This window comes from Watersipora subatra, chromosome 4 (assembly GCF_963576615.1).
Source record: "Watersipora subatra chromosome 4, tzWatSuba1.1, whole genome shotgun sequence".
NCBI classification, from domain to species: domain Eukaryota; kingdom Metazoa; phylum Bryozoa; class Gymnolaemata; order Cheilostomatida; family Watersiporidae; genus Watersipora; species Watersipora subatra.
The window spans coordinates 9,695,989-9,714,989 of NC_088711.1; the positions used below are offsets into that span (position 1 = coordinate 9,695,989).

Below are 19,001 nucleotides of genomic sequence, written 5' to 3' on the forward strand. Positions count from 1 at the left end.
TGATAACACCAGTAGCTCACCAGTATTAAGGGCATTTAGATGCTGATCATAACTATCCATATCAGGTAGCGTAACGCTAAAACAAATTTTGAAAGTGTTCTAGTTTTTTTTATCAGTCTTCAATCCAGAAGGAACGATTATAATAACTTAAAAATAATTTTACTCAAAGTGTGCAGTCAATGGCAACAATAAGGCAACAATAACCTCAAGGTCATGTTGGTAGTGCGGCAAACATAGCAGATGTGTGATACAAATGAAAATGTTTGACCGAATCACACATTTACGTCTGTATCCCACAGAGCTTAACCGTCAAATTCAACTTGTGGTACAAGCTATTGATGTTACAATGGCTGAAGTTTGTAATTATCTGTTCAATAAAGCATAGCATGCCATTGTATCCTTCAACCTTTTCATATCACAAACTTTATTGTTGGTCATTATACTTATCTCCAGGTCGCCGACCATCGCAAGTTATTCCACAGATACAAAAACTGTCGATTTAAGAAGTGATACGGTAACAAAGCCTTCGCCAGGAATGTTTGAGGCTATGCTTGGTGTTGAAGTAGGAGATGATGTGATGTTTGAAGATCCAACAGTTCTTGGTAAGCCAAACATACGGCTAGTAGTGATGATCAGTACCTATCACACGTAAGGATGCATATATGACAACCTATCACACGTAAGGATACATGTATGAGAACCTATCACACTTAAGGATGCTTATATGAGAACCTATCACACCTAAGGATACATGTATGAGAACCTATCACATGTAAGGGTATATGTCAATGACTAACTGAATGCCCGGCATTGCCCGAGTAAAAAAAAGTCTTTGAACAAAAAATTTATTTTCTGTCCAAAGACTTTGCCAAAGATCTTCTGTACATGTATACAACATTTACCATTCTAACTTTTAAACTTCATATCATAAAAAAGTGTATTTTGTGCAATTCAAATGAATTGAACGAAAAAATAAAACAACTAAAGGTTTTCAAACTTTTTCAAAGAACTGTAACTTTTAAATTTCATATCATAAAGGAAATGTTTTGTTGAAATAAGTTAGGAGGAAAAATAACACTGTAAAAGTGTTTAAATGTAAATGTTAAACTGTTAGTAAGTAATGGCTAAATATAGTCTGCTACGATTACTATGAAACATTATTTGGTTTACAATTATATGATTTTATTTTGTTTCAGTGTTGGCATCATAAGGTGAAAATATCATATAGACGTATAGAGTGGTATAGAAACTCATAGTAATTATCTAATGCAAACACCTCTTGGTAAAATCATCAAAATCATCATCATTAATATTGAATAACAAAACAATATGTTGATCTTAGTAACTACAGTTACTTACAATAACTTTAGTGTATTTAGTGGTTATAGTCTGCAAGAAAATGTAACATTACAATGTACTACATGTAATACGTACCATTGGGAAGTTCTTACCTTCGAGACAGACGTGTAACATAAACACTGAATTGAACTTAAATTAATTTAGCTTACTAAACACATACTTGAAGGAAGTTTTAGTAAAAGTTTTAGTTTTTACTTAATTAAACTTCAAATTTTGAACTAAAATTTTATCACTTATCTGTTTGCTAATCTGTTTTTACCATAACAAATAACACTGAGCTGAGATTGGGAGCAACGTTATCTCTTTCTGGAGTTGTGGGAGGTATTTCAACGAATACCATATAAACATTTTTGTTAGTTCGTCATAATCAGTAAAACAATCGCCAGATTTTAATTTTGAGAGAATTTTTTGTTGATATTGTATGGCAGAAAACAAATTTGCCCTAGTATGGCGAAAACGAAAAAGCATCATGTTTCATAGAGTTAGGCAAAAAATATTGTATAACAGAGGCATCGTAACCAGTGGATGCAATGTATCAATTAATATGTCATTTAACATGTGCAATCGGGAAAAGGGTATACGGTATATGGTAAGAGCGATGGCATCGTAATAACTGTGTAGTCTTGTGGTTAAATGCATGTTTAGAAACTTGCAGGTGCAATCTTCATGAGTTCAAATCTAGCACAAAACGAGATTTTCATTCCAAGATTTTAATAGCTATAGCTGGACAGACCGAATCACAGAATCACAGACAACACATCAACACTGAGATTTATACATATAAATAGATGATCAAATGGCATTGTATGTTTAATTAACTTGAGCATTGCACCATATATTAAATTTTATATTTATTCTACATTATTTTCTATAATTAATTAAACATTTAATAAATTCTAGAACATTTACTAAACAATAATAATGGGAAAATAATATTTTCGCGCTCGTTGAGACATACATTATTGCCAGTTTGATCTGTCATCTAATATGTGTCTCAAAGAGGTGATGAATATATCAAAACCCCTGATCTTTCCTAAACTTTCAACTAGGAACTCCAATTACAGTGGAATGATTAAGCTAAGCTGTCAGAGTAGTACAGCTTTCTAAACATAAGCAGACAACTCCTAACTTTTAAAAAATTTGTTATAATTTCTGTTGTTATAATTATTGCAGAGCTTCAAAGGAGATGTGCTGAGCTGTTTAACAAGGAAGATGCACTATTTATAGCCACAGGAACTATGGGAAATCTTGTCAGCGGTTAGAATAACTCGTGACAGCTAATATCTGACATCTGCTAAAAGGACATGGCAAATATATTGTTACTAGGAATTAGAAATAGCATAATATTGTAAAGCTGCATCATTTTACTGTAGTCCAATCTACAATATGACCACGAATTGTGTGTGTACATGTTCTCTTGTAGAAGGAGTTTGATTTTTTGCAGTGGGCGGACTTGACTGCACCAAGCCATATAAACATACTTTAGTAGGTTACATACGTTTACTGTAAATGTGCCAGTAGCTAGAGCATGTATCTATGGAAATCAATTAGGTAGAAATTGTCTTGACTCAGACGAAGTCAAATTAGAGTGAAATTTTACTAACCATGAAATTTTCAAAACTCTATACAGCACAAAGGAAGCCTGCAGTATTTTTTCATATACAGTCTTTTTCTGATTGACTTACATGCATTATGCATTACGATATACTATTATACCTGTATTAAAACTGATTTAACTGTTTTATGAACTATTTGTAGCAATGACACATTGTACAGAAAGAGGACAAGAGGCTATCATGGGCAAATCAAATCATATGTTTTTGTATGAAGTTGGTGGCCTAGCTCAGGTATGCTAACATTACATAATGTGTATTTGTGTGTATTTGTGCACAGTACGTAGCCATGTATGATTGTTATTAGTCCAAGCTAAGGGTAGATATGTCTTACTTCTTCATGTTTGGATCAGGCAAACATACACACACGAGGGCTTGGGCGTATTGGTAAGAACAGTGCTGGTTTAACAAATAGCAAGGGCAAACTCTTACTAAGCCTAGCATAGCAGTAATTGTTTTTCATTTCCTATTGGTGGGACATATTTAATTCAAATAAAAATTCTCTTAATAGCTGTGTAAAACTTTACAGTGCCTATTTAGCAATGAAAAGCGATGATACACATACCAGCTGTCATAAAATATATGTATAAGTACCTATGATGCCTCCATGTAAGAGCTTGTTTAGAGTAAGAGCCTTTGCAACATATTTAGGTAACTTTGTTTGGTGGCAGTTCCACATACTCTTTAGGAGTTATATATATTTAATGTAAGTGTAGACAATCCTTAATTATCAATGCTTGTTTTAACAGTTTCTTCAAATTGTCCATGAAGCATAAATCAAAGCAGCAAATACTGTAGAGTAACCAGCAATGAGTTGATTGCAGTTGCCACTGAGAATATCCTAATACGTCTGTTAGTAAAACCTTATTTTTCTTTAGTTTGTTATCGCTAAATAGAATCCATGTTCTAAACAGTAATAGAACAAACGGTATCTGTATGTTACCTCTATGTGTCTATCTATGTGTATTGTTATGGTAGTCAGCAGCTTTTTATGTATTTTCAACTGAGCTTTGATACTGTGTTTTTGTAGAATAGTATAAATCACTAGTCAAATTCGTTCATCATACACACACTATAAATTGAGAACAAATTGTAAACTTATAGCATTAAAACTCCTGCATTTAACTCTAGAGAAATTAAGATTTGCAGCTGTTAAATTACATTGCATTGTAATTAGTAACTATTACTACTAGTTGCATCTGATTAAAGCTAACTGGTTACAACTAGCTATAGGCAGTTACAGCTAGCTATAGGCAGTTATAGCAAGCTGCTATAACTGCTTGCTATATGTAGTTATAGCTAACTGATTGCAGTTAGCTATAGGTGTTCATAGCTAACATGCTACAGCTAATTATAGGTAGTTATAGTTAATTGATTACGGCTAGCTATAGGTAGTTATAACTAACAATAAGCACTTGCTGCTGTCTAAACGCAGTTCATATTTTAGATAGCAGGAATCCACACAAACACGCTCACAAACAGAGGAGATGGAACTATTGATATTACAGAAGTAAGAGAAAATATACGAAATCCAGATGATGACCACATGCCACGAACTAAAGTGAGTGATTTACTGGGGTGTATGTGTGACATTCTCTTGTCAAACTTTGGAGTTGTAAGGACATATCATGTGACCATAGAAGGGGTTATGTAGATAAACCAAGCTTACAATCATAATTACATTTTTGGTCTGCAGTACAGGCAATCCTCAAGTTATCTTGACTTGCGCTATATCAATGTTACGAACGAGCTACATGAAATTACCTGAAATAGTATTAAGCGTAGTTCTGTCTTAGCATTGCTCATGAAATAAGTGACGCAAACAATGGTGAACTAGTGTCCAGCACGCAGGAGATGAATGCGCTTTGTCAAGCTTGTTGAGTTGTCCAGTAGTGGAGCTTTGGAACTTATGGTTGGCATCAGTTCGTCACTCAATTTAGGACACACACCATTTTGGTTGTGTCTGCCAATTCTCGCTCCCTCACCTGACTGGTTTTTAATTTTTCCTAATCATTATGATCCAAAGCACAAGGCAGATTTTTTTTATTGGTAATGCATCAAAATGAAGAAAGACTATTACCATGGACATGATAATACTAGATATAATATGAGTGCAGAATAGTGTATTCAGAATGTTTCAATTTACACTGAAATTTTAGCTACACCCCGTCTTAAGCATGGATCAACATCATAAGGTTGTAGACAATATGTGCATTGACCTGAGAATGTCTCAAATATGCCCCAAAAAAACACAGGAGGATTATAAGCGTTGTTATTTAAGTTTGATGTAAAATTTTGATACCTTAAAATAAATCTGCAGGTGGTCTACAGATTTTTATCACTGTATTTCAGCTCATCTGTATGGAGAACAGTCACAACAGATGTGGAGGCCTGGTGATACCGCTGTCCCATTTTCAAGAGGTACGCCAACTGGCAGATGAGCATGGACTAGTTGTGCATTTAGATGGAGCAAGAATACTAAACGCTTGTATAGCCCAAGGTGTGGCAGCTAAAGCATACACTGGCTATACTGATAGTGTCAACATGTGCTTCTCAAAGGTAAGTCCATAATTTCTCTACATTCAGCAGATTTAGTTGTGTTTCTGCTGGTTAATGTTAAAACTTTGGCAAGGTTTTTAGACAAATTGGTTTATTTAGGTTTATTAGGTTTATTTAATATTCTAGAAATCAAAGTGCAATCAATACACTTTAATCTGAACTTGTAGATGGGCTATTATTTACGACAAAACCCTTAATGCATATTTGCCAGAAAAATATTATTGTTGCATATGTCATACATGCAGCTACAAGGTTTTGCATATTCAATTCAAATATCTACCCAACATCGGGCCGAGGAATTACCCAATGTGTTGATGTACATTGGGTAATTCCTCTTCTTTATATGAATGCTAGAATGATCTGCTCTGAAGACAGCCGAAGGCAGAATAGTGGAGAGAGCTGTTCAAGTAAGTAATGAGATGGTATTTATTTTCTCTCTTTTGATGTTTGCTTGAGAACCAAATTTGCCACAGCATTTATTTGTAAAATATAAACATATCAGACAAGGATTCATCTTTTTTCGGAAGCGCATGTCTAGAAATAATCAATTTTTATAGTTTATAAATGGATACATTATGGACTCATTTCATTTTTTCCTAAACTCTAGTTAAACAGGTCATAGAGTGGGTCATAGAGTGATTCATAGAGTGAGTCATAGAGTGAGTCATAGAGTGAGTCATACAGTGAGTCATAGAGTGAATCATAGAGTGAGTCATAGAGTGAGTCATAGAGTGATTCATAGTGTGAGTCATAGAGTGAGTCATAGAGTGAGTCATAGAATGAGTCATAGAATGAGTCATAGAGTGAGTCACAGAGTGAGTCGCAGAGTGAGTCGCAGAATGAGCCACAGAGTGAGTCACAGAGTGAGTCACAGAGTGAGTCGTAAAGTGAGTCGTAGAGTGAGTCGTAGAGTGAGTCATAGAGTGTGTCATAAAGTGAGCGGCTGACAGCAACTGGTTCATGCTTTGTTTCTAATAGTTGATAAATTTAGCTTGAAGTTTTAGTCCATCCCATATAAGCAACAATTAACAGGTCACAAGAGTGTACTATACATCTGCTTTAACGATCGGCTACCTAATATCCGTTCTCTTAGCAGAGAAAGGTATTTTAAACGCTATGTGTCAAACCACTTGTTTGATTTTAATGGCTTAAGTGTTGCCCTCTTTTTTGTTGTTTTATGATTCTGATATGGTGCAACTTGGAAAACAAATTCGTTTGAAATGCAACTATTGACAATAAAGTAATGTATACCGTATATACATTTACATAAAACGTAAATCATCATAGGACACAACAACAGCTAACTCTTCATTGTTTGTGAACAGCAGAACTACTGTATATGTTCTCTTCTTTGTTCAACACAGAGGCTACGGTTTCAGCAAAACAACTTGTTTACTAGTTGGGCCTTATTTTTATCTGTATTTTGTCAAAGTAGCCATTGTTCAGACGTTAAGGTGCTGGGTTAAGGTCAAAGGTCAGTGTTTTGAGTCACATAAACACCATTGTTGGTGCTAAAAAGGGCATCCGACCACAATTGCTTCTGTGCCAAGTCGAGCCGTCAGTGGCTAAACTTGCTCACCCACTCGTGCTCCAGCGTGGGTGAGGAGGGTGGCCAGCAACCCTTCTCACCCACTCGTGCTCCAGCGTGGGTGGGGAGGGTGGCTAGCAATTCTCCTCACCCACTCGTGCTCCAGCGTGGGTGAGGAGGGTGGCTAGCAACCCTCCTCACCCACTCGTGCTCCAGCGTGGGTGAGGAGGGTGGCTAGCAACCCTGCAGGACTAAAAACAAAACCTGTCAAAGTGCGAAGGAGCTTCTCTGTGAGCCAAGCTCGCTAGAGGGTGTTTCAATAAAAGCACCAAATAGAAGGTAATGGCAAACCACTGTTGAAATCTGTTGAAATAATTTGAAATATTTGAAATCTGCTGTGAAATAAGTACAGAAAATTTAGAAGCAGCAATAATGGAAAAGTTCACTGTTGCTGCCATTAATAAACTTTTATGTTTGAAAGTGAATTTTATAACTAGTTAGGTACAAAGTATCTATGAACAAGCAGAGCTAGTACAGCTCGTAGTACAATCATATTTGGCTGAATCTAGTTGTCTGCTTAAAATCTATAAGAGAATCTCTGCCTCTCTTGACTCTGCCTTCAATTAAAACAAACCTGTTGCAATTACTACTGCAGTATTAGAAATTAGCTTGATATGAAATTCACTCTTTGAAGTAAATATTAAATAAACTAAATATGATTCTCCCATAAATATTGTATTCTCGCAGTAATGTGTTACTTCTAGGGACTCGGAGCACCAGTTGGCTCAATCATAGCAGGAACCGCTGACTTCTGCCGTGCGTAAGTACAAAGATCACATTATAAGAAAGTTATGTTGGCACTTGTTGCAGGTGCATGGTTACTTTGTTCTTTAACATGACATGTTGGTTCAACTTGTAACAACCAACTAAATTATTGCTCCATGTTACTGTCTCTAATTTTTGGCATATCTCTATGAGAGCAGTCTTAACATAGTGGTCTAAAATGCCCGACCTATAAATAACGAAGTTCAATTCTCACAAAAAGGCTCTGGTGGTGACAGGAAGGACATCCAACCTTAAATAGCTTTCTGCAACTGGTCATGTCTCCAGTCATCGAGGTTTCCTTGCCACTGGACTCAGACATGTTCAGCCCAGATTATAGAGCCATTGTTTGTACAACATTGCTCTTAAAAACAATGCACAGGCTGTTCTTGCAGGAAGTTAAGCGAGCATCATACTTGATCTTGAGTGATTTCTCACACCTCTATGCAGTCTTGCATTTACTGGTTGACTCTGTTTGATATTCATGTTGAAGTTATTTTCTTAGTATATTAAAAATAACACCGTCTCTTTCCACGCACTGAGTGATTTGTTGTAATATTTTAGATGGTAAACTTAATCAATTTGTCTCACAAAAACACACTGCTTAGTCAACTTGCAATCTTTACTATAATAAGAACCGTGTCCATTCATCTGCCTGAAGCCACGGCTGACTGCTGGAAACGAAGATTGCATCATATGGAATTCAATCTGACTACATTGAACTCCCAGACCAACGCATTAACACTAGCGTCAATTGACAGCCCTCTTACATTTCGGATTAATTGTGCACATAGTTAGTACACGCTGAGCTATAATCTCTCATGCCGAACTGGACTGCCAGCATACTCATATTTCATATTTTTTGTTTTGTGTGCTTATCAGCCTGTCAGATATAATGTATTGAGTTAGGATATTAGCCATTGTTGACTCAATCTTGTAATGTTTCCAAGCCTTGTTATAGCTGGATTACCGTTCTGTAGCAGCATATTGGTCTTTCAAAGTTGCAAATTATTGACTGCTAAATTGTTTTATATCCGTTACCTTTTTGAGAGCAGTTATAGTCTGGCAGTCTGATAAGCCTGGCTTGAGAACAGCAGATTTGGATTTGATGTGCAGAAAGAGCCAAGGTAGTAACAGAAAGGGTATACAACCTCAAGCTGCTTTCTCTCTTTCTCTCCTGCTCTCTTTTTGTCACACCGATTAGTTTTTATGCTGACAGGCACATAGCTCAACTAAAGTTTGCTGAAAGCAAAAATGTTAGTTTGTTTTCTTTATTGAGGAGGTAATCACTGTGTGTGACATGTTAGTTAGTCCCCTAACCATACACCGTGTAATACTTTACAATTATATTGAGTTGTTCAAAGTGCCATCAGTGTGGAAAGCTCAGCTAAAGCTGGTTGTAAGCATAGAAAGCATCATAATGCCAGCCATTTGGGGCTTCATATGAGCACTGCATAGTGTTATTAGCGAGCTTGATGTTTAAAACACTATTAACAAGCGTAAAGGATATGCAGCGCTTTTGGTACAATCAACAGATGGAAGCATACCAGTTCAACGAAAGATTGTAAAGGCAGAGGGTGCCTTTACAATCTCCTTAGTTGAGATTATTGTCTTTGCAATAATCTCAACTAAGGATAACCGCACCCCGCCGAGAGAAGGAAAACCAGCACCAATTTCTATCGGCAACAGAGAGTCAATTGAAGAAGGATCATTTTCAGAAGGAAAAGATTAATTGAAAATGGCCGGAAACGGTGCAGACACAATGAAAACACTGCTGCCAGTTCAACGGCAAAAGAAGCGATTAGCATGGGTCAATGTTTATTGTTCCTGGAATTCGGAACAGTAAGGGTAGAGTTCTTTTTTGCGACATTCATAGCAACATTTTGAGTTGACATCTATACTGCAAAATCATGCTGAAAACAATTATGTTAGGGAACGATTTTCAAGAATCCAGCCCTCAGTGTATTCTGCCTACCATGAAGCATCGCGTGATGGTGCGGTGGTGCACGTCTGCAGCTGGGGTCAGATCACAGGAATGATGAACGCTAACAAATATATTGATGTTATGTCAAATGTCATGCTGCCATGTGCTAGAGAGAAGCTTGCTAATGAATGACTCTTCCAGGATGACAATGTGCCATGTCATAGAGCATAGATTGTCAAAAAATGTACAAATGACCACGAGGTTGAGTTTTGAACTTGTCCCATGCAATCTCTCGCAATCTATGGTAGAAAATGAAATATTTTTGCACACGACAGTAGCTATAAACATTCGGATAAACTTATGCTGATACAATGATGCAATATAGTGTATTTACATGCCATTGATGCAGCAGAGGCTAAAAGATCAACAATTGCAAGAGGTATTACTGCATATACTTATTACATATCTTTATATCTTTCCCAGAGTACGAATAATACAATATGTATACAGTAGGCCAATTAATAAACTGCTTCTAGTCAAACTACTGTTATATATAATTATTTAAAACAAATTATTAATTTCAAAACATTTGCAAAAATCTAATAAACTGAGGATACTTAAAACCTGTTTTCACAACATGAGGATACCAATGCTGCCAGTAATAGTTCAACCGCGGTGGCGTATTAGTTACTTGAAAAAATTCTTTTGAGTTTTGATTTCTGTTGAGAATGTTATTGGTTACGACGCATTTCACTATTTGTACTGCTTTATTAAGTTGTGATAAGTTATGATCCGGTAGCTGGTATTTTTTACACTATTGTGTGGATCTTATTTAGTTATAAGAGTTTTATATTTATGACCTGCAGATTACAGCATGTCTACTAGTACATTACAGTGAACGACTACGTCACTTTACTTGCGGGAGGTAACTAGATTTGTAAAAACATTTTGTAGTGCACGCAAAGTTCGGAAAGCACTGGGTGGAGGGATGAGGCAAGTAGGAGTACTGGCAGCGGCAGCTTTGTATGCACTTGACAACAATGTGGTTCGACTTGAAGATGACCATCAGCGTGCCAAGCAGCTTGCCAAAGGTCTCTGCACATCTACTTGCTGCTACTATTAGTGTGTTGTATAAGAGGCACCACTAAGACCTTTTCGGGTTACAAAATAAAAACAATTCTTATTTGAAAAAAATTTCATCTATTATGTGACAAGCATAATATTATATGAAAAACTTTCATACATAATAATATATATAATATATGTTATGCAATATGTATAATTATATAATGTGATTATATAGTTATACATGTAAGTGCATGATTATATAAGAATATATATGTATATACAGTATTTACATATATATACTATATATACCTATAATACATATGCTCTATTAGTATTCGCTACATATATACACACACAAACACACGATATAACAATGTACATGTACATATGATATACCGTATATGTATATATACGATACATATATACACGGTATATATATATACAATACATATATAATATATTTTATTCTATTGACAAAGAACTAACAAACATGTCTGATACTTTGTTGACAGAGGTGCACAGCTAGAGGTTTTTACTCAATGGTTCTTAGTGTCATATTATGCCATTTACATCTGTCCTCATAATTGTCAAGTACAAAAATGTAATTGACTCTTTCTACTTGCTCTGGCAGCCATAAAAGAACATGGAGGACACATGGCAGAAGTTAACATGGACACAGTTCACACCAACATTGCTTATTTTAAACTCCTTAAGAAGGATGTTGTGAATGCAGCACAAATGGTCGAAAGACTAAACCAGGTATTCAAGTGTAGGGCTATATGTGAAGTTTCACCTCCTTTTTGCTGAATAAGCCAGCTTAGCATTATTTCAAATTTTGTGTCTCCTATATATGTATTCTACTAAATAGCATTGTATTTAAGTATTTTATTAATTTTCTAGATACTAAGCTATAACTATTTGAAGCAGCTAGACTCATTAGAAAAGCTAGCCTTTAATAATCACCAGTAATATAGAAAGTCAAACTTGAAAAAAAAGAAAACTTTAAAAGATTTATGTGCAACTTACATGTGGATATTTTAAATGCATAATTAATTTTATTAAATGACATTTACAAGCGATAAATTTGAATACCAGAACATTTTCTAAAGTTATGCTAAGTTAGCTGCTAAGCGCTTCATAGACTTGTATGTCTGTATGTCTAAGTTTTACTAGTACTTACTGTTGTTTTGCAATTTGGTTTGGTCAGATTTGGTTTGGTCAGATTTGGTTTTGGTCAGATTTGATTTTGGTCAGATTTGATTTTGGTCAGATTTGGTTTTGGTCAAATTTGGTTTTGGTCAGATTTGATTTTGGTCAGATTTGGTTTTGGTCAGATTGGCTATTAACAATTGTTGATGTCATTAGCTAAAGGTTATGTAACCCAATAAATTGATAGCAATCCCAAGATTACTATGTAAACCAGCTGATCATTTCAAAATGAGGTGCAGTCAAGAAGGCCTATCAAGATAAAAAAATTTGATTCTCTGATCATCGGAAATAGTAATAATAACATGAAATGGTTTTCAGCTTTTAAATTATAATTGAGCGAGATTTAATGTAATTTGGTATGCAAGTTTTTATCACCTTCTTGAATTTGTAAAATATCATTCGTTGTAGTTGTAAGAGACTAGTTGTAAATAGCTGCATGAGTATTCAGATAAAATAATTTATGACAGTAAAAACAACCATAGAATTTCAGAAATGCACCAAGATAGCCAATTAAATGACAATTATAATTTACAACAGCGACAAAGAAGCATTTTGAGTAAACTGCTTGTCATATTTTTATTTTCTGTTCGAGAAGCCAAGCAGTGTTTGACGTTGGTAAGCCATTACAAGCAAGTACATTTTGATTGGCTGGCATTAATACAAGTACATTTTGATTGGCTGGAATTAATACAAGCAAGTTTTAATAGGTTAGGATCAATATAAACAATTTTTTTAACTTCAAATTGTTTGTGTGCACCTTACATAGCTTTTTTTGCAATAAGTTTGTTGTTACTGCAGTAATTGCTATTTGACCTAGTTAAAAAGATTGGCAGAACATTTCCATGTTGCTTGAATGACACACCGGTATATTACTCTCCATGTCAACAGTTTTAGTGATAGCTGACAACATCTGTTACTGAAAATTACTCAGAAATACTAAGAAATAACACAAGTGTAATATTTACAGGTCACAGATGAAGAGAAAAAAATGTTGGGTTTCTCAGCAATTGTTCAAACGCTGGCGTTTAGCGAGACAGTGGTTAGGCTTGTCTGTCACATCAACAACTCAACAGAGGACATAGAGATGGCGGTTGCTAAACTAAGATATGTCCTTGAAGAGATGAATCAGTAATAGTGTATGTCATAAAATGTGAGGTTTTATTATGTACAATAGACAGTCATGCTGCTATACGTGATGGTATTTACTGTACATAAAGCTGTACAGAACCTACATGTACTTACTGTTGCACCTTGAATATTCTTGTCAATATTGTGAAGATTTGTAAAAATAATATTTTATGTTGAGATCTATCTTAGTATTTCAGTAGCTACCAGTAACTAAGGTACCAGACAGGCTATAAGGTAACTGTCATATAAGAATTACAGATACTGTAATTCCAGGTTACTGGTTTTATAAGAATGCCTCCACACTGCCCTCATCTCACAGTAACAATCCTAATATAGCTACATATAAGCATTATTCTGCCCTCTCACTCTTTAATATAAATTATTCATTGAATTAAAAAAGCTTGGAATGCTACCAGAATTTAGTTTTGATTCTGAACAGGTAAAAGATGTAAATAACTGTATTGAGTGCAAGGAGGTAAGTAGCCAGCACCAGTAAGGCTTGAGCATTGCTGCATTGAAGGGTGTTGATCAGCAGGTTGACTCCTCCCGTCAGCAGGTTGGCTAAGAGGAAATAGAGGAGTCCATTATAGTTGATGGACTCGAGGATTTCACTTTTGTGTGATGATATGTTAACTGCAACGTAAAGTCATAACTTACAAATCACTGTTTGGAAACCAGACAGATAATCTTCAGCAAGTGGATTTATACCAAGTGCACTCTAGACTGCCAAATGATTATAAATAATGATAAATGGTGTGATGGGATGTTAGATGAGCGTACTGGTGCTGGCAGAGTTTTTGGTAGCTTTCTGTTGGAACTGACAAGCACAACAGATCTTAAAAGAAGCAGGTTAAACTCTCAGCAAGAATATTTGAAGACCCCAAACATTGAGAGATGTCCGCAAAGTCTCCCTAGAGGCTGGTTCACACTATGTCACCATTTGTCGGCGTTGCCCTATCAGTGATCTTTTGTCCATTACGTGGTCTGTAAACTGAATGCATCATTGAGACAACGCAGATACTTTGGGTACATTTGAAACTTTCAAACTTTACCGTGTAGTTCGCCAAGGATCCACAACAACCTGCGCAGCGTGTACCACTTCGGCAATAGTGAGTGGCTTTTAGGAGTGAGTTTTATGTTCGATACATATTTTCCTTCATGACAGTTGCTGAGGGACTAGCATGTCAGCATTTCCACAACTGCATTGTGTAATGAGAATGCTATGCCTACGGAACATTTTGCTGATGTCCGCGAATGGGTTAGTGATAATGTTAACATTGTTATTACAGACGTTTACCGAAGTATTGTGGGATTAACACCGACATACGGCGATATAGTGTGTACCAGCCTTTACTAGCCAATCAGATAACTAGAATGTCATATAAATAGTCACAAATGTATGTAAGGTATACCATTGATCTATCAAAATTTCTGGCATTTTATAACCTGAGAAGCAACATTTCAATTTTCCTTGAAATTATCTTTTATGCCAACTAGCAAACCTATGGCTGAGCACATGCTAAAAAAATTAGATAGCATCTACCACCAATCTGCAGCTACAAATTGTCAGAACATTTCCATGCCGTTTCACTGACACATCATTCTCCAACGTACAAGCAAATAAACAGTTTTAGTGACAGCAGCGATTGCTGACAGCATCTCCTGCCAATAACTGTTTTCAGGTCAGAATGAAACAATCATTCCAACACTGACAATGCATAGCTAGTATATAGAACAGAGTGGTGAAACTCAACGATGGTAAAATTAATTAAATATAAAATAGTTCACGAACCTGTAAACATCAGTTCCAGTGAGCGACTAACAGCTGCAACAGCAAGCATGGCTGCAACAACTAGTAAGCTGTGGTGTACCTACAAAAGCCCTAATAATTATTCAAAAGCAGACCCTTGACACGCATAACTTCATAAACCCGATAACACCCCACTTGCAATGAGACAACTATGGAGCTGATACTAGTTTGTTTGAAGGAGACACACCAGCGATAAACACTAACCAGAACAGTGACTCTAAAATATCAAATAGAAGCTCTATCAGATACAGAAAAGCATTATTATTTAATTAAATGAGCCAAAGTTGTCTTTGATTTTTCACAAGTGTAAATTCTCTGCGTAACAACACATTTTGCTGGTCACTGTGTTTTTTGGCATTTTGGCAATAGAAATGATGTTTGGAAAGTAAAGAATAATAATTAAAATATTAAGCGTGCCTTCAAGTCCTACTTTAGCAATAAATTGACAGACAACTGTCAATTGGGATATTCAGCAGCCAGCCTTACTGGCCTGAAGTCTTATATGAAGGACCCACTGCTACACACTACCCACCGTCCACAGAATAAATGGCAGGTTAGCAACTCTCCTAGAAGTGTGCATTCCATAACTCTCAGCTGCCATTTGAGCCAATAGAGAGCCGACACTGATGACGAGCAGTACCACACCCAGCCTCACATGAGCACTGACACTAGACCTAAAACGTGAGCCCTAGGTTAGTAAAGAGAGCTATAATTGCTCAGCAAAACTTTTGAATAAATCGACTACATAAACGAGTAGGTTCAGAGTGTAGAGACTTAATGCAATGATTTAATAAATCTGCTAACAAATGGCCCATATAGAGACAACTGAAAAGCATATGATCTTATGGTCATTTGTAAAAACTTCTTGTATGCTTTTCATATTGATCTCCATTCACCAGGACTGCACAAACCAAGCAAAAACAGAGATGAACTTGGATTATAGTCAATTTGCAGTTAAAATGTGTTCGACTTCATTGCAATATGCAACTGATCATAAATCTAAGCTAAGTACAGAGAAGCACAAGAGTATAGAAGAAGTATAGAGAAAGCACAAGAGGCAACAACTCCAAAACAGAGAAAATGCATGTACATGTATTTGAAATTGTTTTTTGTTTTGAATTAGACATGAAAAGTATTTAATATTAAACATTATCTATTTTTTACTTTTTACCAATTATGCAATAATTGTGAATAAACAAAACTAACCTTTTTTGCTGAAAGATAACTTGGCCAATGGTGACGCCGATGAAGTACAGAGACATGTATCCAAATAGGGAGAATATTCCTTCTCTGTTAGCAGAGACAAAGCTTTCATTCCTTCCGCCATCTCTCAAAATGTAGCGTTGCAGACCAGCAGACAGTAGGTACTGGTAGGTGGCTGCAAAGGATAGCCCAAGGAAAAGTGCTTTAGAAGGCTTCAGCAGCGTGAGGAGGAGTGTGCATATAATCTGCAACAGCGTTGCACCAGTTCTCTAATTACGAGCTACTATTCATAACTAACGTCACAACATAAGCTTCCCATAGATGACATACAATATAGAATGTGGCAGTTCTTGAAGGTACATTTTTAGTCAGCGTGCAATAATCTCACAAGGTTTATTGTATTTGAAAAGTTAATCGCCTCTCCACCAGCAAAACAACTTTTTTACCGTTTTTATTTTTAGACTAGCATTCCACAGTCATGGCTAATGATATATTATTAAATTTTTATTGATCTCTCTTTTGAATTCATAAAATTTCATTAAAGATTAGTTTTAAACAGTTGCATAAAATAAGACAACAGAAACACACACACAATTTCCGGAATATACTAAAATAGCTAACTAAATGACAATGAAATATGCAACAGGAACTCATTTTACTTATTTTTACTCATTGCTTTAATAGTATACAAATGAGACACACTTTTAACTAAATACATTTGATGCATATTTTAAACTCAGGCAAAATACCGTATAACATGTTTGAAACACTGTGATATCTAGAGTCATTTGATAAGTGTATTGCTTCATTTACAATCGACTAATGAGGGTACTGCTCCATTCACAGTCAGTGAATAGAGATCATTGCTTACCCTAGTTGCTGCTAAGGTCATGAAGAAGTTCCAGTGGACACCGTATTCTGACACATGACCTTGGTAGTTGGAAGACTTAGTTACCGTTAGTCTGGCCACTCCCAAGATAGTCAGAGGTAAACTAGATGTAAGCACTTTCTTTACGCTAGACAGCTTCTCTCGTGCGCAGCTGCAGAGACAAATTCATTAGCAAGTTGAGACATGGACAACATGTATATTGATACAATAATCAATACTACCATATTGTAGAAAAGAATTGAACTGTCAGTAAATGTAACTGAATGTATGAGTGTGAAGAAAAAAAGGCAAGAACCAATAAAATATGACTACCTGAACTCCAGAGATGGATCTCTCGCCTCTTTGCATACTAATGAATTACACATTATAAAAGCACCAACAAATATGTCCATCAGACCTGTGCCAAAGGTCTCCGTTTTAGCTAGTCGCCTTGGATACACTTTAAAATCGACTGCCAAAATACAGATGGCTGTCAACAGATTGACATATGCTCGGTACCTGCAATAGAACCAGTTCAATAACAGTTAAGAGTTAACAGTGATAGAAGTCAGTAACTCAAATCTTAGAGAAGAAATACAGTCTTTACCAACTAATATAGTCACAATTCATCTGGCGATTCCATAAGTCCTTCCATGACACTTTTCTATAGTTGTTGCAAGTCACTGCTAGCAGTAAGATCACACAGACAATGAGAACCTGAGCAAACACTGCAGCGTATTCCACAAAAACCGTTAGAGCAGCCAGTAAAGGAAGAACTGACAGGGCAAAGTCTGTAGCATATCTCCTAAAAATATACAGACATAACTTCAAATATAACCAGCAGCAGAAAGCAATTAATTCAGATAGTCAGTTCAAAGATGAGAGTAAAAGCTTTAGATCAAATTGCTCAAATAATCTACGCTTTTGACATTTATTCAATAAGCAAAACTCTTTAATTTAGTGCGCTCCATATAAATGAAAGCTACTTACAATGTGGTGATACACAAATGTGGAGCTGGAAATTTAACACCTTGACACATAAAGCTCATAAATGATGACAGAAGGATGACACATAGAGGTTGCATGAGCTGTAGGCAATCAATCTCTTGCCAAGTTGTTCCATTAAGATTACTAACAAATAGTTCTTTTTCTTTACGTAGTTTATCATCCATCTTATGCTCCTAAAACTGTACAAACGAAGAAGTTATCAATAAAAACCTTTACCGATAAATCTAACAGTAAAGCTATCTAATAAGTTATGTGCAAATCTAACATTACTCAAAATATGTTTGCCAAATTTTATTCTTAGTAACTAAGTGGCAGCAACAAAATAATCTAGCAGCATCTACAAAAAATCTCATAGTTGCTAGCAATCATAAAATAACTAACGACGAGCATTTGAGCTAATTTAAAATGAAGAAAAAACGCTTTTTCGTTGTTTGTCAATATGAAGCTAAATATTTCAAGCATGCTACAAACTTAAAAATAGAAAAAGAAACAATAAAACAGCTAAATCTCTATATAGCATTAAAACACAATGTTTCAAATTTTTACCCAAATTTGCCATAATCCTGATCATCATCTCTGTAACTGCTCATAGCATATCGTCACACAAAAAATTATAGCTTAACAGCGTAATGAGCCAAACAAGTTTAAGTTAAGAGTACATCCGTTGACAATGTGACACTCAATTTATGTATGCTAACTATTAGTAAGTATAAAGTAAATGGGTTGTCATGCAAAGCCACATTAAGAAGTCTTATTACTTAGTTTCAAAAGTAATTCGTACAAAAAATATTGTTAGTAATCATTATACAAAAAGATAATGGTGCTAAAACGTACATCAACAACATAACGTAACATAAAGTAACATAACATTATAAGAACAACTGCCACAATTATGTAAATTT

At 35.6% G+C, this 19,001-nt stretch overlaps 2 protein-coding genes across 2 annotated transcripts; one reads left to right on the forward strand and one right to left on the reverse strand.

Annotated features, from left to right (window-relative positions):
- Nucleotides 1–459: 459 nt before the first annotated feature.
- LOC137392888 (uncharacterized) lies at nt 460–13,393 on the forward strand. Its single transcript, XM_068079241.1, has 9 exons — nt 460–602; nt 2,533–2,616; nt 3,118–3,206; nt 4,420–4,533; nt 5,325–5,531; nt 7,824–7,879; nt 10,760–10,896; nt 11,505–11,632; nt 13,050–13,393. The coding sequence occupies exons 1-9, from the start codon at nt 536–538 to the stop codon at nt 13,212–13,214; spliced, it is 1,047 nt and encodes a 348-aa protein (XP_067935342.1). The 5' UTR covers nt 460–535; the 3' UTR covers nt 13,215–13,393.
- A 203-nt stretch (nt 13,394–13,596) lies between these two features.
- On the reverse strand, nt 13,597–19,001 carry LOC137392887 (uncharacterized). Its single transcript, XM_068079240.1, has 9 exons — nt 18,934–19,001; nt 18,082–18,278; nt 17,699–17,896; nt 17,425–17,610; nt 17,095–17,263; nt 16,227–16,468; nt 15,553–15,694; nt 15,003–15,081; nt 13,597–13,843 (listed from the first exon to the last, which is right to left on the reverse strand). The coding sequence occupies exons 2-9, from the start codon at nt 18,261–18,263 to the stop codon at nt 13,620–13,622; spliced, it is 1,422 nt and encodes a 473-aa protein (XP_067935341.1). The 5' UTR covers nt 18,264–18,278; nt 18,934–19,001; the 3' UTR covers nt 13,597–13,619.